At 47.2% G+C, this 27,188-nt stretch overlaps 5 protein-coding genes across 5 annotated transcripts; 2 read left to right on the plus strand and 3 right to left on the minus strand.

The window, feature by feature from the left end:
- Positions 1–1,940, minus strand: gtf3ab (general transcription factor IIIA, b). Its single transcript, XM_058059309.2, has 9 exons — positions 1,752–1,940; positions 1,592–1,686; positions 1,225–1,321; positions 1,051–1,139; positions 906–979; positions 766–846; positions 469–698; positions 287–340; positions 1–209 (listed from the first exon to the last, which is right to left on the minus strand). Exons 1-9 carry the CDS (start codon positions 1,863–1,865, stop codon positions 90–92), a joined length of 954 nt encoding a protein of 317 aa, XP_057915292.2. The 5' UTR covers positions 1,866–1,940; the 3' UTR covers positions 1–89.
- Positions 1,941–5,599: 3,659 nt separating this feature from the next.
- Positions 5,600–7,374, minus strand: rpl21 (ribosomal protein L21). The gene is made up of 6 exons (XM_058060712.2): positions 7,250–7,374; positions 6,667–6,745; positions 6,522–6,583; positions 6,322–6,434; positions 5,813–5,963; positions 5,600–5,723 (listed from the first exon to the last, which is right to left on the minus strand). Exons 2-6 carry the CDS (start codon positions 6,731–6,733, stop codon positions 5,634–5,636), a joined length of 483 nt encoding a protein of 160 aa, XP_057916695.1. The 5' UTR covers positions 6,734–6,745; positions 7,250–7,374; the 3' UTR covers positions 5,600–5,633.
- A 74-nt stretch (positions 7,375–7,448) lies between these two features.
- On the plus strand, positions 7,449–11,399 carry usp12a (ubiquitin specific peptidase 12a). Its single transcript, XM_058060709.2, has 9 exons — positions 7,449–7,972; positions 8,751–8,831; positions 8,904–9,117; positions 9,187–9,422; positions 9,559–9,635; positions 9,726–9,809; positions 9,904–10,101; positions 10,596–10,674; positions 10,760–11,399. Exons 1-9 carry the CDS (start codon positions 7,925–7,927, stop codon positions 10,859–10,861), a joined length of 1,119 nt encoding a protein of 372 aa, XP_057916692.1. The 5' UTR covers positions 7,449–7,924; the 3' UTR covers positions 10,862–11,399.
- Positions 11,400–11,990: 591 nt separating this feature from the next.
- gpr12 (G protein-coupled receptor 12) lies at positions 11,991–17,866 on the plus strand. Its single transcript, XM_058060710.2, has 2 exons — positions 11,991–12,140; positions 13,448–17,866. Exon 2 carries the CDS (start codon positions 13,460–13,462, stop codon positions 14,486–14,488), a length of 1,029 nt encoding a protein of 342 aa, XP_057916693.1. The 5' UTR covers positions 11,991–12,140; positions 13,448–13,459; the 3' UTR covers positions 14,489–17,866.
- wasf3b (WASP family member 3b) lies at positions 17,807–26,482 on the minus strand. The gene is made up of 9 exons (XM_058060705.2): positions 26,339–26,482; positions 21,639–21,796; positions 20,404–20,538; positions 20,181–20,334; positions 19,921–20,038; positions 19,659–19,840; positions 19,310–19,582; positions 18,860–19,167; positions 17,807–18,362 (listed from the first exon to the last, which is right to left on the minus strand). Exons 2-9 carry the CDS (start codon positions 21,769–21,771, stop codon positions 18,205–18,207), a joined length of 1,461 nt encoding a protein of 486 aa, XP_057916688.2. The 5' UTR covers positions 21,772–21,796; positions 26,339–26,482; the 3' UTR covers positions 17,807–18,204.
- Between the last annotated feature and the right edge of the window lie 706 nt (positions 26,483–27,188).

Here is a 27,188-nt window from a genome sequence, read left to right on the forward strand (position 1 = left end):
GCAGTACTGGTGAGGCTTTTATTTGAACAAAAAGATGACCCAACAGAAAATAGGTTTAGCCAATGCTAACTTTTACATAAATCACAGCCTCAGGATTTCGGGTCAACTAAAGTAGTTTTGTCGAGTTTGGCCGCTAGCTTGTTGGTCTCTGCAGTGTGCAGTCTGGCCTGTGCGGCGCTCCACGGCGAAGTCTTCCTGGGATGGAGCTTCTACAAGAGGGAAGCATTTGGACACATTACTATTAAGATAAATACATGACAACATTTTTTTTTTTAGATTGAATTACCTTCAGCTTCTTCTTGAGTGGATCATGGACCACGCCGTGTCGCCAAAGACTTTCCTATGAAGAGTTAGAAAATTCCATGTAAATTGGCTTTAACCAAACAATGCAGCCTGAGGGACAATTCCTACTGCAGGACCGTTTTAAGTCATGACTCCGTGTTTATTGGTTTGGTGTCGTCTGTTCACCTTCATGGCGAAGCTCTTCCCACAGCCGGCGTAGGCGCAGCTGAAGGGCTTCTTGCCCTCGTGGTCGCCCAGGATGTGGCTGTCCAGGTTGAAACGTCTGGTGAACGTCTTGGTGCAGCCTTTTTTAGGACACGGGAAGCTCCTCTTCTCAGTGTGGCGCTGCAGCTCGTGCTGGCGCAGGAACCAGGCGTTGTTGAACCGCTTCTGGCACGTTTGGCATGGCAACTTGACTGAAAGAAAAAAATAAAAAAAATCAGAAAAGTCCTGCAGCACAAGAATACTTGGCACTCGCCGTACCTCTGTGTTGTGTCCTGTGCTTCTGGTACTCAGACCAGGTTTTTCCCAGGAAAGGGCACAGCTTTTCCTCACAGGGGTAACCTGCAGAACACGTGGTTTGCTATAAACGTGCATTATTAGGACTGGCGATGTTAACTAACCTTTGTGCATATTCTCATGGTGCCTTAGCTTGCTAAGGGAGGGGAACTCTCTTGCACAGCTGTCAATATTACAACTAAAGCAAAAACAAAAAGTATCAAAAAAGGGTGAAAAAAGGAAAGCTTCAACCGAACCGGATCATCTTACTGAAACAGCAAAACGCCTTTGTGTTCCCCCATGTGGGCCTTCAGCTGGAACTTCTTGCTGAAGTCTTCTTTGCAGCCTGGATGGTTACACTGAAGAACAAGATGTGCTCAGGGAAGGAAGGAAGGAAGGAAGAAAGGAAGCAAGGTCCTGGTGCTAACTGGGAAAATGTCCTACTTTGTATCGCCTGGCCTTGTGCTGGTGGACTCCGGCGATGTGTTTTTTCAAGCTGGCGTGTCGAGCAAAGGCCTCAGAGCATCCTTCAACGTGGCACCTGCAGACCAACATTTGGTAAGTGGATTAGAAGGCACGGAAATGGAGTGCTTGATCACAGCAGTCATTGATGACCAATTGACTTCCTTCATAAAGTCTGACTAGCTCTTCTTTCCACGAGCCAAAGCCCGGCATCATATTTCACCAGCGGCCAATCCACATGCGACTGAGAAAAGCAGACTCATGCATTCACTGAAGGCGGCGGCTTTGATTTATTTTGCTGACATAGCTCAGGCGGCCCACACCTCCATGCTCGCCAAGAGGGTCTTACTTGTGACGTTTCTCCCCGCTGTGATGGAGCTCATGCCTGGTGAGCTGGTAGCGCGTGCAGAAGCCCTTGTCGCAGCTCTCGCAGGAGAAGGGTTTCTGCATACGGGGCAGAGAAAGTTCATGAAAGGAGAGGAGCATCCGGGCCCGTGCCGGTCACTTACCAATCCCGTGTGTTTGCAAAGGTGGGCCTCCAGCTTCCATGACTTTGTGAATTGGGCTTTGCAGTCAAAAAAGGAGCAAATGTAACTTTTTTGACCTTGCAGCGTCTCCCCCATCTTTCATCGGATGCCGTGTTGTTTGGTGTGGAAAAGGGGGCAGGACAACGACTGACCTACACCTTGCTGCTCACCTGTGCTTGATTTAACTTATTGGCTTCAACCACTTGGCTGGCAAAAAAGGGGGGGTCCATGCTGGATTTTTGTTTCCGTCTGAATGAGAGGACGAGAAGAAGAGGATGAGGGCGTGATCACGTTGTAGCTCCCACATTGTAAATGTCTTTTATCCACTTTGATTGATTGATTCCAGCTTTAAACACGTCACACCTTCAGCCTCCGAGACAGACCACTCGACTGCCTCCCTTCACCGCCTAATCTTATCGCCACACCAATACAGCTTGCACACACTTAAAAGAAGGCCCGCTGCAGTATAACTTCAAGGGCGCTGACCGAAATACATCCCAGTTCATTCTCAAGTACATGGCAAGATTTTCATGTTGCAACTAAAAATGCTAATGAATATTAGCATATTTGCGGTCATATTCTAATGAGGTGTTTCTGTTTTACAGTCAAATTTCCTTTTTATACATTATTTTTACTTTACCGCAACATCAAACAGAACATTTTAGCACCCAAACGGACTAGTTCCCTGGTCACATGATCACCTGTTGCTAGGTAGGATTGGCTGGGCACAACCACTGGATAAACTCTCATGACAAAAACAGCACCAAACATTACACCGTATGTTTATTTTCTGAATAAAAGACATGCTCTGTATTCACTATAAAATACGTACATTTTGTAAAATGAAAGGGCCCCAGCACAAATGCAAACTTATGCAATATTTGATGATAAAATATATGATCAAATATATCACTAAAATATATCAATTTTGGAGAATTTTTCTCATGTAAATATTGATCAAATAAACTATGTTGCTGCTTTTTCACACATTTTAAACACTCAAATATGAAATTGTATCATTAATATATGTTATCAAAACTCAAAAACATTTTTGTATGAAGCCACCTTCATATGTGATACAAAATACACTCGTAATAATTTGTATTATGTCAAATATAACAACGTTCATGCTTTTTAATGCTTCAAATCCTAGTCCAAATAAATACATTTAGATATGTGGTGCCATTAATAAAAACTAAAAACAGGAGGCATGACTCTGCTCTGTATTCACTATAAAAAGACATACAGTGAAGTTAATATCTGTCGATAATGAGAGAAATATTCCGAAAATAAGGGAAACTAAAACACAGCCAAAAGGAGGTGGAAAAGCAGCACATTGGACCAAACAGCATTGTTATTGATTGGCTGATAGACGTCACATGGCCCGCCTGGCTCTCAAAAGAGGCATTCAGGGTCCACAGATGGAATAAAAGAAATGCAATAAAACAAAGACTGCTGTGGAATTTGCTATCTTCCTGTCCAAACACCAGCCTCCTGCTCCCATGTGAAACCTTTGACTGCCTGGTGTGAATGAGGCCTATTGAGAGCCTGTTGGACGTTACCTACGTGCCCTCCCACGCTCCAGGTGAGCACGCCGGGGTCAGGACACCCGCTTATCAGCCTCATCCGGTCCCCCCCGCCCTCGCCGGAGCTGCCGATCAATACGTGCAGGTTAGTATACACGTATATGAGCCTGACAAGGTGATACCACACCTAACACGCACAGATAGACGTGGTGTGCACTCTTTGACTCGGAATGGGACTTTCCTCTCTGGAAACACACACACACACACACCGAACACCGCAATTATTATTAAAGCCAATCCACCAGCATCACACTTCATGCACAACGAGGAGGACCCTTCATTAGGTACACCTGTGCAACATCTCCTCCACTGTTAAAATATGTCAATATACACACTTTCAATGCTTACATTCTTATGTTGACGTCATCTTATGTTGCTACATGAGCTGATTTCATGCATTTTGGTGCCTTCACTAGTCCAGCTCAATCGATGGGGGCTACATCCAACGAGCACTGGTACGCATGCATGTGTGTGGCGGGTTAATATGTAACATCTAACGGGTCGATGGAGCTGTGTGTGTGTGTGCGTGTGTCAAATGAGTGATTAAGGAGTTCATACTCCAATGCTTTTAGTCTCCTCCTTGTCAAACCACACACACACACACACACACACACACACACACACACCCTCTCTGTCGTTCTCTGTTTGCTTCTTGTTCATTCAATCAGTAACCTCCATGAGTCACACAATGCAAGTGGAGATGGGAGAACACACACACACACACACACACAAATGCCAGAAAAGTAACTGGTTAAAATGTCAATGATAAAATAGAAAATATATATATACATTAGGTCACCTCATTTATTTGATATACAATTATTATGGCTCATTCGGTCTTGACTGCTTGGCTCGTTTATTGGCTTATTTTCTCATGGACTCCTTGGAACATAGACGGATAATGTACTCCATCCAGTTAAATCGCATTTTTGTCTCATTCTGACATTCAATCAATGTTAATTATGAAATTTAAATGAATGTTTTGGTCATTTCATTCTAGTATTTCTTTTTTTGAATGGCTCATTTTAGCATGATTGATGACTAGTTCATTTCATTTCTACTGAATTTATCAAGCTTATTTAATATATGAATTTAAAGCCATTGAATGAATGTATTTGTTAGTTTCTTTTGCCCTGAAATAGTATGAGCATATTTGTTAATGGAATGTGGACACGGACAGTGTTGACAAGCATTTTGGCCTCAAAAAGCTTCATCTGAGTCATCAAATAACCCTTTGACTGGCTCAGTCCTGGCCCTTCTTTATCTCACACATTACATCCTTCATGCCGGCCCTATCTCTGCAAACTGGAGCTAATTTGTGTCAATATTGGAAAAAGTACCCAGGTTGCATGAGATAACCTATTTGTCACAGAGAAGCACAACAAATGTAAACATGCTAAACATGTTCTCCCTTTATCTACACAAATATACTTTTTGCATATTTGCAAATATTACATCAATTTGATTTTATATATATTAAAATTCTTTATTTCACATCATCGTCAAAAATTAAATATCTGCTGTGTTTCCTAGCAAATTGCACACTGCCCTCTAGTGGATATTTACCAACATTACTACTCGTGCTGGCCTACACCAGAGGTATATATTATACAGTGTATGTACAGTGAGAGCTAATTAAACCAACATTTGTGTAATCATACTTGGCCAATAAAGCTGATTCTACAAATCCAACCCTACGGACAAAGATAGTGACAAGAAAGATACCAAGTTTGGTTCAAAACCACGGAGAATCGGACATGGCACTAATGGTATTTTATTCATGAGTTAGCATCATTGATTCATAGTGTTTTATAGTGTTTCTTCAGTGTTGAAAAACAACCATATGGGGCTCTCATGGTAGGAAGATTTAAAATGGGACTTTCACAGCTCTCTTGGCCAAAAAGGTCCCGACCCCTAGGCTACATATCCACGCAGTCATGGCACAAGCTCAAATATAAGCTAAACTTATGTCAATTCTTATTGAGCCCTCTATTTAGTAAACATTCTGTAAATGGCTTATGACATGCCTTGATCTCATACGGTACTATACAAAAAAACCTATGCCAGCACTTCAGGTAGTTACTATATAGTATACACAGTCACACACATTCTGGTACCAAGTATCTTATACGAACACTGTACTTGTAGGCGAAAGGAGACATGACATTTTCATCCAACAAGGCATCCCAGTGAGATTGCAGTGTTTCCGTAGATGTGCATGAAAATACTGTGAGAGCAGCAGAGTTGTGTACAAATATTTTTTATTAGAACCAGCACTTTAAGCCATGAACTCATATGGGATGGGCTCCAGCAGCTGTGGCTGGTTCTTCTTGGTGCTGACAAAGTGAGCATCACGAGGTGGAGCTGGCTGCAGGGAGGAAGAGAGAAGCTTGAGTTCTTCTGGCAAGAAAATGACAAACGCTTGGCTGAAAGAAGACGCGCTTGTGGCGATCGTACCTGCCGTTTCAGTTCCACCCAGGTGTTGTTCTGCTTTGCCAGGAGCTTCTTGCGCTCGTTCTCTTTGACGCGCTGCAGGAAACTGTCTCTGCTCTTTGAGTGCTTCACATGTTCAATGCGCACGTTGATCCTCTTGGCCAGGATCTTGCCTCTGTTGGCAAAAACCATCCGTATCCCCAATATTTAAAAATAAGGCGCTCCCAGCAAACACCTTTGAAACACGAGTGTGACATCACAATTGTGTCAATTAAATACCCAACCTTATTGTTGTCACCTCACTTGCACCTCTGCTCCAACAGGAAGTCAGGCTGAGGATGCTGGAGGTCAAAGTACTTTCCCCCATGTGAATGACCAAAGAGGACATTACATGTCCACATGGCAAAGTGAAGATGGGGTTACAAGACTCCAGACTTGGGATTATTTTTGGATTATTACTGATCCCAAAATTCTGTCATGGCTCCAAGTCAGTGTCTTACAAACCCTCCTTGATTGTGTGTGTGCCTACTTACTTGACTTGCTTGTTGACGATGATGCCGAGAGCATGTTGGGTCACGTTGTACACGCGTCCAGTCTTGCCATGGTAGCATTTGTGCGGCATACCCTTTTGGATGGTACCTGTGCCCTAGAGAAGACACCGTCACACTTAACCTCTCTCCTTAAGAGCACAACTTCAACCATTACATTCAAATATCGTCGACCACATCCTTACCTTTATGTCAACAATGTCACCCTTCTTGTAGATGCGCATGTACGTGGACAGGGGAATCGGACCTGTGGGGTTGGAACGCAATTGTCAATGCATTTTACAGAGATATTGCATGTCTCAAACACCACAATACAAACACAAAACTCACCATGCTTGCGGAATGGCCTGCTGAACATGTACCTGGTCCCCCTCCTCTTGCCTCTGGTGTTAGTCATGGTGCCTGATTACTGAAAGAGCAATGTCAGGAAGAATAAATATTAAATAAATGTCTGACCTATAAGCTCATTTCAAAAAATAAAGTCTTGCTAGTAGCTCCTCTCCGCACATAGCATCCTTCCCTTTTGGTGTCTGGCTACTGCTAACGTAAGTCTTTCAGCGTATCGTGCAGCTAGCGGCTAACAAGCAAACACAAATTAAATGTTGGCTTAATTAACTTGGGTAAATTCACAAATCAACACCCTAAATATCATTAGACAATGATCTGACACGCTGTCAAATGTGTTAACTTGCTTCTTGTTTCACCATCATTGCCTGCTAGGCCCACATGGAAGAGCCACGCCGCGGCTACTGCTCACGTTTAACGGACTCTATCAATCTTTCGGGAAGAGTTACCAGGAACTTCTAACCACGATCGCATAATAAAACCACTATAGCAGACGCGTGAGTGCAAAAAACACCGAAATAACACTTATTAGAGTGCAAATTGAGATTTTAACCGGAGAATATCTTACCGCCGGTCTCAACAAGATGGCGGTTACGGCGGAAAGAGAGATGGAAGGCCCACAAACTCCGCCTAGTTTTGGCTGATGAGGCTGCCTTTAGGCTGCCTGAGTAAAAAGCCCTAAGAGGCGAGTGGCTGACCCAGAGTCAGCTTTACACTGCTTTAGAGCGGCGGTTGACCCGTATCAATCATTCGCATCTTGAGTCGGTGTAACATCAACGTCACATCCATTCGTTGACGATTTAATCTCAGCAAAGAAAAATAAATGAAAGGCGTTTCACTGTAAACCTTTGGATTTTCAAAGTATATATTTTTAAATAACAGTCGGTTTAAGAAAGGTTTGCTGTCATTGCCTCCCTGGCACGCATGCGTAATAGTTCATATACCCTGATTTTTTTTGTGATGACATGTTAGCGGTATCGAGCGTCATTAGCGTCACCTAATCGATATCATGCACGTAGACTGCTAATGTAGGACGATGCGAAATGACAGGCAATCGCTGTGAAAACGAACGTAAACACCCGCACTATCGAGTGTGCCTGTCAAATACGGAAGTAGAGTGCAGCGAATGCTAGCTGGAGGAGCCTGGCAGCGTTAGCTTAGCCGAGCGGTCGTCTGGTTCCCCTCACCCGGGAAACTTGTCTTGTGAGCGCTCTTCGTTGTGCTGGAAGATGGCGCTAGCTGAATGGAAATCCTAATGACAGTCTCCAAATTTGCCTCTTTTTGTACCATGGTGAGCAAACTATGTGTGTTGTATACCAACTGCTAAATGCATGCGTTAAACAGCTAGTCAAACCTCTTGTGTGCTAGCCATAGCAGTACAAGCGGCTACACAGCAGCTCTGTTTGCTAACGATGTAAGACACATTCTTGATTTATAGTTTTTTCTGTCACACTTTGACAACGTTTGTGTGTTTTCGCACTATTGCTTGGTTGAAAGTGACACCTGCTGCAGCTAGCTCGCCAGCTAGCTACGCCAGCGGCTTTACAAGTGACAGCTTGCTAACTGCTAGAGCGCAGCTGGCGAAAAGAAACGAAACAATAAATAAAGGCTGTTACTTCAAAGGCGCTAGCCTGAGAAACGGCGTGCGCGTTTCCATTTCGGGGACAGGCTGTTTGGTATTGCTAACGGAAAACAATGACGACATGGTTTCACATCAGCTGCGCAGTTGCAGCTCCTCGTCCTGCACCCTGTGCACAATGTCACCTTTAAATTCACTTTAAATCACAACTGGCAGCTGCTTTCCTTATGGAGTCAAGTCAGTAAAAGTAAACCTTCCAACTCCTTTTCTACCACGATGCGCACACACATAGTGAAACATTCTGCAAGTGTTTCTTTTCAGCGGTGAGGTATTGTCTTGGCAGCCTTTTGATTTCTCTTTCATTCCACTAACAAATGACCTTGAGAATGCCAAGCCTTGCTCTTTACTTTTGTATGCAGAAGATGTAGTGGTTACGTGATTGTTCCACCCAAAATAACACCTGATGTAATGTCCCTTTTATGCCCCGCAGGGCGCCAATGCCTCTGCTCTGGAGAAAGAGATTGGATCTGAGCAATTTCCGGTCAATGAGCACTACTTTGGTCTGGTCAATGTACGTCACCTTCTCAAACAATGTTTTCCCCTGCGTGTCGCTTGCACTCATAATGTGACCACACACTTTCAGTTTGGGAACACCTGCTACTGCAACTCGGTGCTGCAGGCTCTCTACTTCTGCCGGCCGTTTCGGGAGAAGATCCTGGCGTATCGCAGCCAACCCCGGCGGAAAGAAAACCTGCTCACCTGCCTGGCCGACCTCTTCCACAGCATCGCCAACCAGAAGAGGAAAGTCGGCGTCATACCGCCAAAGAAGTTCATCACACGTCTCCGCAAGGAGAATGGTAAGCCGCTGCCCGCCCAGGCCGTCTTTCCAGGTTGAAAGACGCTACTCTCTTCCTCTTCCTGTCCAGAGCTGTTTGACAACTACATGCAGCAGGATGCCCACGAGTTCCTGAACTACCTGCTCAACACCATCGCCGATCTACTGCAGGAGGAGAGGAAGCAGGAGAAGACAAACGGCCGCCTGGCCAACGGCACCTTGGACTCGCAGAACAACAACAGCAACGCCACGCCCGCCCCCACATGGGTGCACGAGATCTTCCAAGGCACGCTGACCAACGAGACCCGCTGCCTCACCTGTGAAACGGTAACGACGTGGCAGGGGCCTAGCGATGGCATTAGCTGTGCGCACACTGTGGCATCACAGAACTATGACGGAGTCGGTTTAGAGATCAAAAAAGCCATTTTTGTGAACAAATTTTTCCTTGTTCTTGCCTCTCCAGATAAGCAGCAAAGATGAGGACTTTCTGGACCTTTCTGTGGATGTAGAACAGAATACGTCCATCACACACTGCCTCAGGTACAATGAGTTTCATGTACAGTTCCCTCCTTCCCATGTGTAAAATCACACACAGATTAATTTTTTTAATGTTCTGTCTGCTCCGAGTAGAGGCTTCAGCAACACGGAGACACTGTGCAGTGAGTACAAATACTACTGTGAAGAATGCAGAAGCAAGCAGGAGGCGCACAAGAGGTCTGCAGGCCTCGCCTCATGCGTTTATGCGTCTCATGCGTTTACGCGCCGCGTACCTTGTTGTTGATGGGCGTTTGCGGCCTTTTCATCCCAGGATGAGAGTCAAGAAGCTGCCCATGATCCTGGCTCTGCATCTGAAGCGCTTCAAGTACATGGAGCAGCTGCAGCGCTACACCAAGCTGTCCTACCGCGTCGTCTTCCCGCTGGAGCTGCGCCTCTTCAACACGTCCGGGGACGCCACCAACCCCGAGAGGCTCTACGACCTGGTGGCCGTGGTGGTGCACTGCGGAAGGTGTGTAGGTGTCACCTCAGGGTTGCATGACAAACATGCAGTGCCCTAATTCATCATAGGCTGTGCTTGCATAGATACATAAATAGTACGGTAAGTGCTGCATTCAGAAGCAAAAGGAAATAATTATGCATTGGGGGGAGATGTCTAAATGAAGGCCTTGCCTACATTAGACGCCCGGTTTGTTCTGGTGTTGGGTAAATAACGGCACCAGCCATTGACAAATGCCTTACTCCTATCAGACGCCTAGAGTTTTCTGCCGTTGAGTAATTAATCCCCCTGAATGCCTCACTCCCTACCAGACGGCTGCTATTTTCTACAGATGAGCAAATAGTTGCCATGACACCAGCAAAGGTGTGAAGTGACGTGTTGTTTGACAGTTTCACAGGCTTTCTGCTGGCCAAGTTGTTAAGGGTACCAAAATAGCCGACGCCCACCACATTTTGGTGGCGTTCCTTGTCGAACTGAAGGGGAAATAAAGCTTTTTGTCTTCCCAGTGGTCCTAACAGGGGTCACTACATAGCCATTGTGAAGAGTCACGACTTCTGGTTGCTGTTTGATGACGACATCGTGGAGGTGAGCGAAGCCGATCGCAGATCAATGGTTTCCTCTCCAGCTTTGGGACGTGTGGTATCTAAAACCGGATGTTTTTCTCGTGCAGAAAATAGACGCACAGGCCATCGAGGAATTCTACGGCCTCACGTCTGAGATCTCCAAGAACTCCGAGTCGGGCTACATCCTCTTTTACCAGTCCAGGGACTAGCCTAGACTCGTGAGCACGCTTTGTCCCCTCTGTGAGGAACGGGAGGACATTAAACGCAACACGGCAGCCTGCATGGTGTCGGCTGTGCCCTAAATATCCCATCCACTCTCTGGCTGCCGCTGCTGGGACAACAACCAATGAAAAGTGTCCAAAAATACTTCACAGATGTAGGAGGAGGCTTGTACAGATGTTTGAGGCATGAATGAGTCTTAAATCATTCATGCCATGTGACGTCAAACCCCGCCCCCGGCCCCTGAGGAAATCAAGCTGATGGGGGGGTGGGAGACGTCTCACTAGAAAGGTGACCTGCATTGTGTATTTCTACAGTGTACAGAATGGAATTTGTATAAATATGACAAAAAAAGATAATATTATTGGAACATATTCAGACCTGGAAGAGATGTATTAACACTATGGTGCACTTTTGATACCGTTTTATAGGTGTTGGGGAGTTTAACGCTCAGAGAGAGGAAGACGGCCTGAATCGTGAATCATTTTCTGTTTTAAAGAAAAAGAAATAAAGCCAGTATTGCGTCTCGCTGCTTCTCTTTGCGGGTCCCGTTGGTGCGCACTCATGACTCATCGCTGCTCTACATCGCCCCCTGTGGCGCTGACAGGTATGACGTTCGCCGTTGTTTACCCCTGCAACAAGAGACTTCATTCATTGTAGCCCCCCCCGGGCAGGAAACAAAATGCTGATATTTGCTATCAGTGCCTCATTTAGAAGCGTGGGGGGGATTGTTCCTTAGGTTACTTTTAATAGCACAGACAGGACCGGAATCGGTGTGTTCATAATTTCTGGATGGTTATTACTGTATTCATATTCACAAAAATTGCACCATCCGCACCGAATTTGACTTGGTTTTTCATTTGCCCCCCTTCCACAAATCCTCTTTTCAATCCATAGAACTCTGAATTAGTTTGTCGTCTAAATCCGATCACTAACTCACCATCGGCAATGTTAACACGAGCGGAAGTCCAATACGTCCTATGGGGTGGGGGGGGGGGGGTATGTACCTATATCCAGACTGAGCAACCCCCTCCCTCCCTCCTCCATGACTGAACCCCACCCCTCTGCTTCTTCGCACAGCCGCAGTCTGCACCGTCTCCTTTTTTCTCCATCCTTGCATCATCATCATCATCATCATCACCACCATCGTGTCCAAGCCGAGAGAGCAGCCGCCGCATCTCCCCCCTCCGCCTCCTCCATCCCTCCCTCCGAGCCGCCATGGACGCAGGTTGCATCTGAACGGCTCAAGTCTCCGCTCACAGAGTCAAGGTAATCTTTAGAGATATCTAGCATCTCTGGCTTGGGCAGGGGGGGGGGCACATCCCCTCCTCGCCACCCCACCGGCCTCTCCTCCCTCCCCAGCATCCTTTTTGCTGACGTGGAGCAGCCGCTGTTTGTGTGCTCGGAGGTGCACCGCCGGCCATGCATGCATGCTGCAGCAGCAGGAGCATATGGCCGCTTGGTGCCTTGATGCCGCCACTTCTTGGGGTGGGGGGGGGGCTGCTTCTGGTGCCGTCTTAGGGTGGGGGGCCTCCAAAGCATCCGGAGCATCACTGAATTATCAGCGGCCCCCTCGGAGGTGTTGTATACAGTGGGAGAAGAATGTGGCCTGTTTTAGCCTGGAAGGCCCACGGCTGTGCCGTGCGCGTCTTCACTTCTGCATGCTTTAGGGGTGTCCAAACTTTTGCCTCATGATGAAATATCAAATTTTAATTGTTTAACTCAGCAGGCCATTCCACTGTTGCTTGTAAACATCATTTTTTCAAGTCAAACTCTGATAATATGTACATTTAACTCATCAACATCTCAGCCAAGGAGAAGTTTATTACGCCAACAGGAGTGTTTTTAGCATATAGAATTAGCATATTTATGAATATATGAATACAATATATAAAATACATCCATAGGTCATTCATGCTATGACCGTGTTGAGACCAAGTACATTGCAGTCGTTCATTTAGTAACAGGACTGTACTGTGATTGGAACACCCCTGTTGTATACTTGAAATATCTAATATATGCAAAAGTATTCAAATTTGTTAAATATGCACTCAGATCAATGTGCAGGGCACGTTTATCGTTTTTTTGTACAGTTGTACACTTCCTGCCCAAGGTGGAATGTCCCTGATCTGTTTAAGGACTACTGCAATCGTAGGAAATACAGTGTATGCTAAAGTAGCAGCATAGTACATTTGAAGTATTTTATTGTCGCTATGAATAGACACCTCCTACTTACCAATCTGGATTCATATCAATATGCATACTGCATACTCATCGATCAGGGCTGTCTGAAGTGCAGCTCATACTTAAATCTGGGGTAGTTCGATTCCCATTTGGACTATTTGGACTATTTTTCATGTCATGAGATTTTGAATTTCGAAGGTTTTGGCAGGAATTGTTTCAGCTAACGCCGACACTAAAAACGAGAAAGAAACGGTTGTCTGTTGTCAAAGTGGGTCAGCCTGAAAGCATGCGGCTAAAAATAATAGTTGAAAAAAAAAATCGAACAAGAAGCACTTTTTTTTCCAACGCAGCGTGGCTTTCGTGAAGTCCTAACGGTGTCTTTCTGCATGCAGACGGGGGGCACAATGAGCCAAGATCCACCGGCCACCCCCGGCTGGCTCACCCCTGACCCCACAGCCTGGGCCAGCGGAGGAGGGGGCCCCACGGACAACGCCAGCACCCCGGGGACGTTCCCACTGGAGGAGTCCCTGTCGCCTCGCCAGCTGCCCCTGCTGGTCAACCCGTGGGACGTGGTCCTGTGCACGTCGGGGACCCTGATCGCCTGCGAGAACGCTTTGGTGGTCCTGGTGATCTGGCAGAACCCGGCGCTGCGGGCCCCCATGTTCCTGCTGATCGGCAGCCTGGCTCTGGCCGACCTGCTGGCCGGGCTGGGCCTGGTGCTGCACTTCACCTGCGCCTACCTGCTGCAGTCCGACTCGGCGCAGCTGCTGACGGTGGGCCTGGTGGTGGCGTCCTTCTCGGCCTCCGTCTTCAGCCTGCTGGCCATCACCATCGACCGCTACCTGTCGCTCTACTACGCCCTGACGTACAACTCTGAGCGCACGGCGGCGTTCACCTACACCATGCTGGTGCTGCTGTGGGGTCTGTCGCTGTGCCTGGGCCTGCTGCCCGTCACGGGCGTCAACTGCCTGGCGGAGGAGGCCACGTGCAGCGTGGTGCGCCCGCTGACCAAGAACAACATCGCCGTGCTGTCCGTCTCCTTCCTGCTGCTCTTCGGCCTCATGCTGCAGCTCTACGTGCAGATCTGCAAGATCGTGATGCGCCACGCCCACCAGATCGCCCTGCAACACCACTTCCTGGCCGCCACGCCGCACTACGTCACCACGCGGAAGGGCGTGTCCACGCTGGCCATCATCCTGGGGACCTTCGCCGCCTGCTGGATGCCCTTCACCGTATACTCCCTCATCGCCGACTACACGTACCCGCCGCTGTACACCTACGCCACGCTGGTGCCCGCCACCTACAACTCGGTCATCAACCCCGTCATCTACGCCTTCCGGAACCAGGAGATCCAGAAGGCGCTGTGGCTGGTGTGCTGCGGTTGCGTGCCCGCCAGTGTGGCCCAGCGGGCTCGGACTCCCAGCGACGTCTGACCCGGCGGACATTGTGGATGTTGCAACATGGGGGGGCGGGGCTTTGCCGGTCCACCGCACGGATGGCCGCCTTTTTCGTCATCGCGAAGGTTTTTCCTTTCTGTCTTCCTCACTAGAGGCGGCCACCGTGCATGCGGCCCCACCCGCCCCCACCGTTTTGGTGCCACGCCCTTCCGGTGCTCTGCAGAGGGTGCATCACATGTTCCACACAGCTTTGGCCGACACGTGCTCGTCCTTCTTCATGCACCGAGGGATTATCGTGCGGCCTTTTGCTGGAGCGGCAGATTAACGAGGCAGACGATGAGCACGCACGCCTTTTTTTCTCTCCCAACATCACAGTCTGGAGCAGCATCCGCCGCTCCGCTCCTGCACACCCCGAACGTGCGTGGCAAGCTAAAGAGGTGCGGTCAGCTAAAAATAGACGCCCGGCCCGCGCGTCCTCCACAGACGGCGAGGAGAAAAAATGAGGACTTGTCTTTCAATGGATTATTGTGTGTGAATGTGTTGGACACACACACACACACACACACACACACACATCACCCTCACGGGAGACCCCCTGCCATTAACCCCCGCCCCTCTTTCCACTTTCATCATCACTGGAGGCTGCCGTGTCACTCCATTTGCCTCCCTGCTGAAGCTTACCTGTGATGGAAGCTTGCCATCTTTCTTTTTAACCATGTGACTCCTCACTCCTCCAATCAGTGAATAGTCGCTCATGTTTTGGGCTCCTTTGGGCCTAAACAATTCATGAAGGGATGGGGCACTCGTTGGATTACTTCATAATGTCAAGTGATCCACTGTGGCGACTCCGTAATAAGGAAAAAGCCAAAAACTGAAGCTTAAAAGCAACATGGAGTATTAAACTGACATTGTTTAACTAACTTGAAACATTATTATTATTGACTATTTTACACGAAGAAAAGCCAAGTATAATGATAATACCGCAGTAGAGCCTAACAGTATTCCAGCGAGTGCCCCCCCCCCAACAGCCCCCATTCCCAAATAAAGGAGTCATTTTAGCGGCATACATGGCTGTGTGTTGCATATGGACTTGGCTGCCGTTTGCATGCAACAAGCACCAAATCCACTCTGGTCCCGAGTTGAGCGCCAGCTGTTATCCTGACCTCAATGTGGTGTTTCGTTTCTTCCCCGATGCGCCCATCACGAGATGCCATCATGTGTACGTGGACCGGAGCCAATCTCGACGCCGGAGCTCATTTTCCCGTTCACGGAGGCCGTGTTGTCAGCAATAACGAGCCTCTCAAACGGTCCTTCTTTTGGAGGTGAAGCAATACTCAGACAGCAATAACAGCCGCACGCCATGCTGGGATTTCTTCCTTCACTTCTCCTTGTGTTCGTGGGCGCCTTCCGCCGTCCTGGGTGTCGTAACCTCAAGTGTTTTCGTCTTTGTCGTGAGTTGCATGGCCTCCGGGCGGGTGCATGTGCGACCCCAGCAGACCACATAGGGAGGGAGGAAGGCGTCGCCACATACTATACGCCAGTGTCGGCCTCCTTGATTCGCGGGGGCGATGCTGCTGCCAGTCTTCCTGTCCATTGGGAGAGAATCCACACAGCGCATGCAAAGTCAGGACCAACCGGACGAGACTCGAAGCCAAAGCCAAAGGGAGCGGGTGGACCGCTGTAGTCCTGCTGCTGCGGCTACACTAAATCAATGAAGACCGGTGTCCTTCAAGTGACCTCTGGATGATCTATGAGCTAAACAGGACCACGTCCGAACACCAAGATGATGCCCCTTTCTCTCTTTTCCCTCTCTTCCTCAGAATGAAGCGAGGGAAGCGGAAGAAGAGCACTTCCCAGTATTGGAACGTGGCCCGTCTGTGTCAGACTGACAAACATCACTTCAAAAAAAAAAAAAAAAAGTCTATTTTGTTATATTCATTGAAAAGTTCTATTTTTTTCCACTTTGGTCTGGCCTGAAGTCATGTGACATGTATGATATCACGGCGCTGTAAAAGCCCTTTTTCTGAATGTACTCCCAAATTCTCCTTTTTGAGTTGAAGTGTAAATAATAACAGTACGGCATGCTTGACAATGGGGGGGGGGGCAATGACAAAAACCACCGTGCATGGTGCTACCAAAGCCAGTCACCCGTTCTCCATTTCCTCCAGCCAGTGCAGGGTTTCCCAAACGCCATCGGCTCAAACCTGCTGAAACGTGTTTGTGGCGGCCATTTTTAGCACCACAGAAGGTTTTGGTGCTCCTTTGGGGCGACACGTTACGTTGGGGCTGTCTGTATAGCTCGCCGTAACGCTGCTTCTTTAGCTGACGTGTAATCTGTTCATCAAGATACGACGTGGTACATTATCTTTCAAACCTCACATGTTGTTGTTGTTGTTTAGTCGCCACTGGATGTTACGTAATGCGCACGCTTGCATGTAAACGAAACGCCTGGCAATCAATAACGTCAGGCGGTGTAAAAACATCAGCTAGTGTCGCACATTTCTTACCACAAACCAAAAATGCAATTATGCAAATGATAAAATGTCATTTAGCCCCTCCCAGATCCTGTACATGGCAGTCCTGTGACGTATTCACATGTAGGGTGCGTTCACGTACGATCAGCATGGAACATCTTCCAAACGTTTGGGAAACCCTGATGGAGGTAGAGTCTGTCCAAATTGCATGGTGGATGTAAAGACGTGCAAACAAGGGCTTTTCTATCCAAGAATAGCAAAAGGTTGTCATGTTGGGTGTCACACTTCTACACACACACACACAGAGTTGTAAATGTACTGTGTGCAAGTGAAGGTGTCACCAAGGACGGCCTGGATGATGAAGATGTTTGCCAATGTTAGAGCTAAATATCACTCAAGGGCCTGTGAATGTCTGTCTGGGTTATGGGGGAGGGAGGGAGGGAGGGAGGGGGGCGGTCAGGGGTGGTGCCACTGTAACAGCATCTTGTGTCAACGTAGTTTTCAATGTGAAATGCACTTTATTTTTTGGGGGTGCGGCAGTGATGATGATGATGATGGCACAAAAGGAGAAGGATAATCAACCTGCACTAACGTCAATGGAAGGATAAAAACATGGTGTCAACGTGGTGTCTATTTTTCCAAGGTGTTCTAGTTGTACTTTTTATTGTTTGGCTAGTTCACTGATCCCTGATTCCTGATCATTTTCTATGAAACTCCCCCCAAAAAACTAAAGATGTGCTGTGCATACGACGCCCGCCTGGCCTGTTTTCTTGCTCCCCCCCACCCCCCCGTCGCCCAGGCAACTCCCTCCTGCCTGAGCGGCCTGTTGCCATGGCAACACAACATGCAGGGTGCCAGGTACGTGACGACAGCCATCATCCTCCATTCATCTTTTTATTAGTCTCTGCGTGAAAGGATACATGGCTCACACTAGCATACTAGCATACTAGCATTGACACACCCCCTCAATTCATCACGTTCTTCACTTTGAGCTAATACACAATTAAAAAGGAGGCTCGTCATCAGTAAAAAAAAAAAAAAGGGAGGTTGACCACTAATGACATGACTTGACATGAACGGTGTGGATTAGAGCGGGTAAATAAGTGGGGGCACTCACAGTGAAGCTCGCAGGAAGTGGTTACGGTTACAGCTATTCTTTACAGTGATGCTTGCGGCTTGAAGACACACCCACACATCCTCCAGCTTTTTACGCATCTCATGTGTGTGTGTGTGTGTGTGTTTACAGGAAGCATTCTTTCAGACGTGGCCCCGCCCTCTTCAGTCGGACCAGTCGTTGTCCTCCAGCTCCGAGTCATCCTCGGAATCGGAGTATTCCACGGCGATGCGGCGTGACAGGATGGTGGCCACGTCGTTCCCCACCGGCTCCCTCTTGGCCTGCTGCTCCTGCTGCTCCTGCACCTTCTTCAGCTGGATGCCTACGGAACCGCCATTGACCAGGGATTACTGGATATATTATATATATATTATCATATCATATATATATCATCTGGGATTATGCCTATTACGAGTACAATATGTAATGGAATCAAATATATTACAGGTGGGCTGACCTGTCATAAGAAGTGATAAAGACATCATACGTTTAGCGCTATTTCATTTGATAAAAATATGATTATTGTTTCTCTGCCAGGCCAAAGATATTATTTTGGGGGTTAAAAAATGTGAGCTAGCTTGTAATACCACTTTGTGCCACAGAGGGAGACAAATCGTTGACAAGTGTGATTGTGCATCACTAATGATGTTTTAAACTGAGGTTTTTTTGTGTCAAAATTAGACGTATAAATAGAAATATGAATCAATTAATCAAAATCTTAAATAATTTAGCCAATAATGAAGTGAAAAAACAAATCATGTTAACAAAGCCTGGTGATCCATGATCCAGTCATGGTATGAATCACACCACAGCGCTCACCCATACGAATGGCCGCCAGCAGATCACTGCGAGCATCATTAACCACGCTGCTCTCCACGGGCACGGCCGAGGACATCTTGTGGGAGTGGGAGGCACCAGCTGGGAGAGGAGGCGGCGGGGGCCCTGGAGGCGGTGGGGCCGCCTGACCGCCGGATACAGGTGGTAGAGGCGGAGCGTAGACCCCGACGCCAATCATTGGCCCGGGAGACATGGGTCCTCCAGGTGGTGAGGCAAAGGCCGTTTGGGCGGAGGGAATGAGTGGGGCCGGGGGTGGGGGCGGCGGTCCTGTGTTGGCATAACCATCCATGCTGAAAGAAAGACAAATGGTCTTATTATAGATAGATATGATAGAGGCTTGACGTTCCTAGAGGGAGCCACTAGATGGCAGCATTACAGCCCATGTTGACATTTCAGTTAGTTACACAGTCCTTGTTTTATCTTCATCTTTACCTATAGTCCATTGGTGGGAGGGACACCGAGCCCCCGTTCATCGCTTCGGCAGGTGGAGGAGGCAGCGGGACTTGGTGGTGGTGAGCGCGGCCCAGCGTGCCCCCCTGATAAGCCATGGGCCTGCTCCTGTTATCGTGCTCGCTTCCCCCGCGAGCGGCGTGTCCGGCGGCCATCTGTGCAGCCAGAGCGCTGGGCGGTGGGCCCGAGTAGGTGTGAGCGTGACCAGCGTGGTTCATGGCGTTGGGATAGTGGTGCAGGTCTCCTCCATGTCCCCTGAGGGCCCAAAGATGATGACCCCCAGCTGTACAGTACTGGTCTATGTTACGAGCGTCCGGGAGTGTTCACCTACCTGTTTTCTGGAGACATGGAGCCCTCGGAGGAGGCCCCTCGGTCTCTGTGTATGGTGTGACGGTGGTCCGGCCTCAGCTCCTTATCGAGAGCCATCATATTCCACTCCTGTCTGCGGTTCCGGGCCTTCCTGACCTTCTTCACCTCCCTCTGCAAGGTCCCATCCACACAGCGCTTCTGCTCCTGCGGGACAGAGACAGAATTATTTATTATTTACTCAACTCCCTCTGACCTTCTCTGATGTTCTGTAGTTTTATTTGTACCTTCTGCTTCCTCTTCTCCTTCCTCTTGTCCTCCGTGTCCTGCAGCATCTTCTCCTTCCACAGGTCAAAGAAGTAAGAGGGGTCGGTGTAGAACTTGAGTGCCTCCTTGTGGTCATCCCTGCCGACATTGAGGACATGCAGCCATGAGAGTTGAATGATTTAATAAATCCCCAGCATGTTGAATAAAGGCTTAAAGATGGCGACGGTTTAACGCTGGGTTGTATGATGTGCTAGTAAATGCCACCCATTGATGGACCAACCTATAAGATGAGAGGATGCTGAGCGGCGGAGGCTTGTCACTCAAGTTATACATCTCCTTGACAGGATTGGGCACGCTGCTCTTGGACACCACCTGCTGGTCCTGAGTGGTAGAGCTCTTGAAGGCTTTCCGCATGTTGATATCCTGCAGGGAAACTGAGTACACAGATTTTAAAAGCGGTTAAAGGTTGCAGAGTTTGAAAGGAGATGATGGAGCGTACCAACCTTCCTCCACGGTGGAGTCCAGCTGCGTGACCTTGACGGCCAGCCGGTCAATGCGGTCCTGGAGAGAGTTGGCACGCAGGTAGAAGGTGTTGGCCTCGTTGAACAGCTCGCCAAATATGTCCTCTGCGTGTTTGCCTGCGGGAAAGCGGACTTGTGAGAGAAGAAACTGGATCTTGGAAATATCTGGAGCCAATCAATCTCCATGGAGACCGAGCGGTTCAATCGATACTAACGTGGCATCATGTGACGGGACCGCAGATGGTGTCAATAAAACTCTTCATTAGCGCTTCCTTTCAAATGTTTCATGGGAAGATTAAAAGGAGGGACTAGCGCAGTAAATATCTTCCTGGGCTTCCATAAATGCTGCAATAAACAAAACATGAAATCCAAAATCCAGACCTACACATGAAGCTACTGGATTCTAAGCATGTCGAGTAGCAATGTGGCTTGGCAGACCAACATAAACACATGTCGAGGGGGGGCTATTTATGGCCCTCCCGCGGACAGGATGGGCTGCGGGACAAATAGTGAGTGGAAGGAAGAATCCCGGATGCGGCATGCTGAGCCCCGTCAACTCTGACCCCTCCTGAGGATTCTTGTCGGCCTGTGTGTGCGTGCGGGCTTGGAGGCTGCATTGTTGGACCTCCACGCCTGGAAGCACTCAAATATGAAATGTATATACAGTAAATATCAAGGAAATTGGGATGAAAGATGGAGGCCAGTTATATAGAGTAATCTGGGTCAATACAAAACATTTACACACACACACACACACACACAGAGATGTCTGAGCTTTGCAGCCTAATGACCCTGGGCTGTGTAACCATAACAACAGGCCACATCAATCGCCGCCTCGGAGATCATGTGATCACGTGTCGCAGACAATAGTGCAGCCGACATGCAGAAGTGAAATAGATGCCAGATGATCAACATTGTCGTGCTTTATCACCTTGGCTGCTCTTTTAATGGAGACGGAGAAGCTCCAATGTCTGACCAGCATTCCCATGAAAAATGGGAGGTTGTTCAAATTTGACCTCAAATGGCCTGGATTGTTTATAAAAAGGATAACACAGGGCCAGTTTGACTCTGGAACAGATCTTTTCTCCAAAACCAATCAAAAAACCTTGGAGGAATTTTGTGGCATGGGAATTCTGCTGAAATTCCCAGTGAGTAATTTGACCCCGGCGGGGGTGGGGGCCACCGTGGCATGTTGGTGACATGTTTGTGTGTCTTACTCAGGCTGCTGAGCTGGCGAATGATGGCGGACAGCGTGTTGTTCATCACACACTCCAGCTCGCTGCCGATGCCATCGGGAAGCTCCCCTCGGCAGAGGTGGCGGGGATCGATGTTCCTCTTGACCAGCGGCATGGTGACGCCTCACACCCGCGCGCAACTGCCGGAAGAGACATCATTTACTACATATTCCACAAAAAATAGGATGAAAAATACCAATTTACGTTTCAGTATCCATCTTTAAATCCACTTGATAAACGAATGTCCATGATGTTGCTGTGACTTAGTCGCCATGGTGACGACGGTACATGATATATTATTATATTATTATTATTATATATTATATACAGTATATTAAAAAGAGAGTCAATGCAGCGACAATTGCTGACCATCAGCTTGAGGACGACCAGCGGCGAGATTAAGGTATTAGCGCTAGCAAGATGCAGTGTGCCAGCTAATCCCAGGCCGGCTTGTCAGTGGCCCAGCTGGAATTGTGACACAAACACAGATTGGCGTATATATCGTCAGACCAACGCAGTAAAACTACAATTTGTCATTTCCACACACATGAAAGCAACATACGGACGAGGCTACTCTGTAGTACACAAGAGCGGCCATCTTATCAGCGTCCTGCATCCTATTTTTGCAGCCTATTCCAGTTTCCTGGTCCCACCCATGTCACCTCTTTCCTTCCTGTCCAAACACTCGGTCAGAACAATGCGGCCTTGATTCAAGAAGCAATCAGGAAAACAAACAGACTCCGGAACACTTTCCCTCTACTTAACAGTGGACCGCTCCAAGTCGATTTTTAGCATCTTCAAACTTGTACAAAAACATGTCAAAGTCGTCGCCATTGAAGAGTTATTCCAGTGTTATGATGGCCGCAGTTTGACCCTGCCACGGACAAGTTGTGTTCCCGCAAAAAGGTGCTAAATGTGCCCTCCAACAGCATCAGGACCAAAAGGGACAAAGGCTGATGCAAAGAGACGATGGTGCCGCAGCCGCAGCCTGGATGGGGCAGCGTGGGCAAAGGCGGCCATTGACAGGAGTGCATGTGTTGGCTTTAGGCATGACAATCACATCAATGAGGCGAGATAATGAGCAGCGAGGTGGGTGGGGGGGAGCAGGAGGAAGGGGGGGAGGGTGTCATGGTGGGGGGGCTTGAGAGAAAAAGAGGAAGCAAAGAGAGAACGAATGAATGAAAGAAAGAGTGTGTGTGTGGGTGCAAAGTGGTATGTGACATCAAGTATATGTGTGTGTTTTGAGTGGGGAGGGGTGTCTCGGGTGGGGGGAGGGGTAAAAAACAGGGACCTCGGGGAAGCCACTGAAAGGTTCCCGGGACAATAGAGCTCCGTTCACACGGCAACAGCGCCAGCTTTCCCATGCATCCTCTCCCCCCCTTCTTTAAGCCCCCTCCCCAAGTTGTTCACCCAAAACTCCCTTTTCTGCATCTCATAGTTGGGTTCCGATGCCTCAATTATTCACACACACGCCTCTAGGCCAGATGTGACGCGTCCATTAGACGTGAGGTGGGAGTGCTTAGCAATTGATGAGCCGCTGCGTGCTCTGCAGGTTGCTTCGCCTCCGATGTTGTGAATAATGCAACGTGGATTACGTCACGCCACGCTGGCCTACTTGTGAAGTGATGTCACCGCTTCTGCCGCCGGGACCAGACTCCAGGCACCTGAGATAAAACCTCCTGGGTTGAAAGGGGCTACCCGATGGCTGTAGTAGTAACAGCGGCTCGCCTTAAGTACTTGCTGTCTAAACAAATATGGAAGAAACGACAAAGAACTGATGCAGCTGGAAGTCAACATCTTCAATATTTCTTATTTACTCTTATTTACTTTTATTTCACGTTTCCACTCATTCTAACTTATTCCTAATTTACCAATACTTTTTATTTATTTGATTTATTGTATTTCCTTCACACTTGAATTCATATTTGCTTTTCTGTTCACACAGTAAGTGAATAAAATCCCTTTGTACGAACATCATGTTCTTAATGTAACTTGTTAATAAGCATATGTGAAAAAAATAAACATCCCATCCCATTTGGATCTTTTTAGGGCTGTCAAAAATAAGGCGTTAAGGCGGTAACTAATTTATTTTTTTTAATACGTTATTTTTTTTTTTACGTAATTCGCGCATGCGCACCATGGCAAGCCACCGCTCTGTTGTGACATTATAATGATATATTAGATTATATGAAATATTATTCTAAGACGAACGCATCAACAGCAGTGCAATTCAAACACCATTTATGTATCTCATCTCTAAAACAAACACGTCTCTAGTCCGTTCGTCGTCGAAGCTTTCATTGACACCCCGAACTCACAACAACCTGCGTTGTTATTCATCTCCTATTTACGACACTAGATGGGCGCCTGAATGCATCATGACAGCCGCGCGGGTTTCAAGAGTTGGCGTAACAGTTGTTGTTCAACTAAAGTGCGAGCCTATAAACGTGAGTAACCTGGTTATTTCTCATCCTTTCAATGCTAGACGCTGATTACATCTTCATATTGGAGTCTGTTGTGATTCAGAACCCTCGAGCTAGTAGGTAACTGCTGAGCTAAGTTAGCCATTGCCACTAATTCGTGCTAATGTTAGCATGCTAGCATGCTATCAGCGTGTTTAGTGTACTGCTTATAGCGGAGATGTTATGTTGCTAACTGCTAGCTTGATAAACATTGCAGTAGGGTAGACGAATATCATTAATTATTCATAATAATATTTAGTTAAAGACAAATTGGCTATTTGAGAAGTGTGTAGGACCCAAGAAGTAACTCTTGGTTTCAAAAAGGTTGGTGACCCCGGTCTAAAACAGAAATGCAAATAGTCTGATTCAAATAATCTGATCATCTATCCATCTCCTGTGCCTGTAACCTCACTAGGGTTACTGGGGAATGCTGGAGCCTATACCAGCTGACTTCAGGTGAGAATTAAATAAAGTGTGTGGCATCTTTTCATTTGATTTAAATTTTGGTGCTGTTCATCCATACAAATATACATACTAATCCTGCCCTATAATTTGTCTTTCATTCATTCATTCATTCATTTTCTACCACTTTTTCCTCACGAGGGTCGCGGGGATGCTGGAGCCTATCCCAGCTGTCTTTTGGGCGAGAGGCGGGGTACACCCTGGACTGGTCGCCAGCCAATCACAGGGCACATATAGACAAACAACCATTCACACTCACATTCATACCTATGGACAATTTGGAGTCGCTAATTAACCTAGCATGTTTTTGGAATGTGGGAGGAAACCGGAGAACCCGGAGAAAACCCACACATGCACGGGGAGAACATGCAAACTCCACACAGAGATGGCCGAGGGTGGAATTGAACCCTGGTCTCCTAGCTGTGAGGTCTGCGCGCTAACCACTCGACCGCCGTGCCGCCTAATTTGTCTTTCTTTCAATAAAAATATGGTAAAAATTGGCATATTTCAGACATAGTGAAACGTGGTGATGAATCATGATTAATTAATTTGAGAACTGTGATTAATCTGATTAAAATTTTGAATTATTTGACAGCCCTATTTTTTTATATACTGGCTGTTGTTGGCTTGTGCAGGTGTACCCAGTATAGTGTCCAGAGATTGTACAAGCAAATATGAATAATACAAATGCCACAGTAAATAAAGTAAGTACAGTAAATAGTATGGTGTTTGTAACGGAAGAAAAAAAACTATACTAGTTATGTAGTATTTCATTATCCACTTTACAACATTTGATTTTGAGCAATAATCAGTTGCTATGAACGGGATGACAAATGATATTAAAAGTAATGCAGCGTGTAGCCGGTCTACAAGTATACAAGTATTATTGTTTACAATGTAGTCACATGAACATCATGCCTTGAAATTGACATTTACTACTTTCACTTACTCACACACACACACACACACACACTAATGGTAGCCGCGATCAATCAGTGTTCCGCACCGCCGCTTCCCGTATCTGATGGGCTGACCCACATCTGTTCTTCTCCCCATCGGTTCCCCTTCATCCATACAGCCTGAAACCCCCAGGGCTATTCAACTCGAGTTTTCTGGGGGGCACACTTACAAAAAACTAAGAGGGGATAGATCCTCTGTGTGACAGGAGTGTTCTGATGTTTTTAAGACCTGACTGTAAACGCACAAGTAAAAAAGAAACCTACAGGACAAGATGAAGGACCTGTTGGAAAAAATGCTAGTCAAAGGTCCGACACAAGATAGGAGGACTCGCTGCAAAAATGCTGGTCAAAGATCTTCCCTATGGCAGAGTTTTGATGTTTTCAGGAATCTACTGCAAACATGTTTGTCACTGCCAAGTTTGCAACTGAACTGTTGGGCAGGTCTGATGTCACTCCCGTGCAGATTAGGTCCGCGGGTCGCCACTTGAAGAACATCACCCCGGACGCTTCCTTTCTGGGCGTATACGAAATACGTGCACGCCAAATATAAATAGAAATAATATGGGTGCAGCAGAAAGCAGCAGAGTGACAATGTGTGAACATTTGAAGGCGGGTTTCGGCTAGCATGTTTTATCCTCCGCTGGTGGTCCTCTTCGAGTGACCACTCGGTTAGCTGCAGTAGCTTAGTCCAGTGGTCGACTTCTTAAAATACAATATTAGCGCAATCAATCTAAATATCTACGCACGTTTGAATGGCTCAAAAAGAGTGGTTGTAAATAAAGTATGTTTAGACCCTCACCAGCTGTTGGAATATTAGAAGAAATCAGGCGGTCGGCATGTCCCGTTAGATACTCCTATTAGCTCCACCATCCTACATCCTACATCCCCCCTCAGCCTGTCTGCTCACTCCGGGGAAAATCCTTTCAGCACACTGACACGCCTACTTGCCATGTGCGCCAATCACAGGGCTTTACTATATGACGGCCACTGACAGGAGCCAATCGTACTTGGAATAGTGAATGAAGGCTGACCCGAGTGGCACAATGGGGGGTCGGAGTGTTATGGTTGGGCGTTGATAGATGATTTTGCTTTTTTTTTTAAAAAAAGAAAAACTTAAGTTCTGATTTATGTCAGAAATGATTGTTTTAAAGCCACTGTTGATCTCGTCTGCACGTGGAGCTATTTTCCAAGCAGATAACACTTTTGTGTGAAAGGAAGTAGAGGCTTAGCTGAGACGTTATTAGTGGATTGTGTAACATACTGAAATAGCTGGGCCAGCATCCTGGAGAAAAAGATTCACCCAGAGGATTACTATGCTACTTAAATAGATCAGGTGTGTTTACATTAGAAAGTCAGTGAAAGGATGCCTATTACTGAATTAAAAATAACAGCTGTCATCCATGCATTTTCTTTATCGCTTGTTCTCATAAGGATCACCAAGGAGCTGGAGCCTACCCCATTTGAATGTTAGTGGGGTGTAGCCTGGACGTCTGGACTGGTATCTGTACTGTCCAAAGTGAACTGGAAACCGAAACCAGGAAAATACAACAAAATGGAGAGCATTCAAGCATATTCATGAGTACTATAAATTTGTACATGTTGGCAGGTCTGCACTAAAATGTAAGCCGCTGAATTAGACTAACATACCT

The sequence above is a fragment of the Doryrhamphus excisus genome, linkage group LG7 (assembly GCF_037039965.1).
Source record: "Doryrhamphus excisus strain RoL-2023G ecotype Guam linkage group LG7, RoL_Dexc_Guam_v1.1, whole genome shotgun sequence".
NCBI lineage: Eukaryota > Metazoa > Chordata > Actinopteri > Syngnathiformes > Syngnathidae > Doryrhamphus > Doryrhamphus excisus.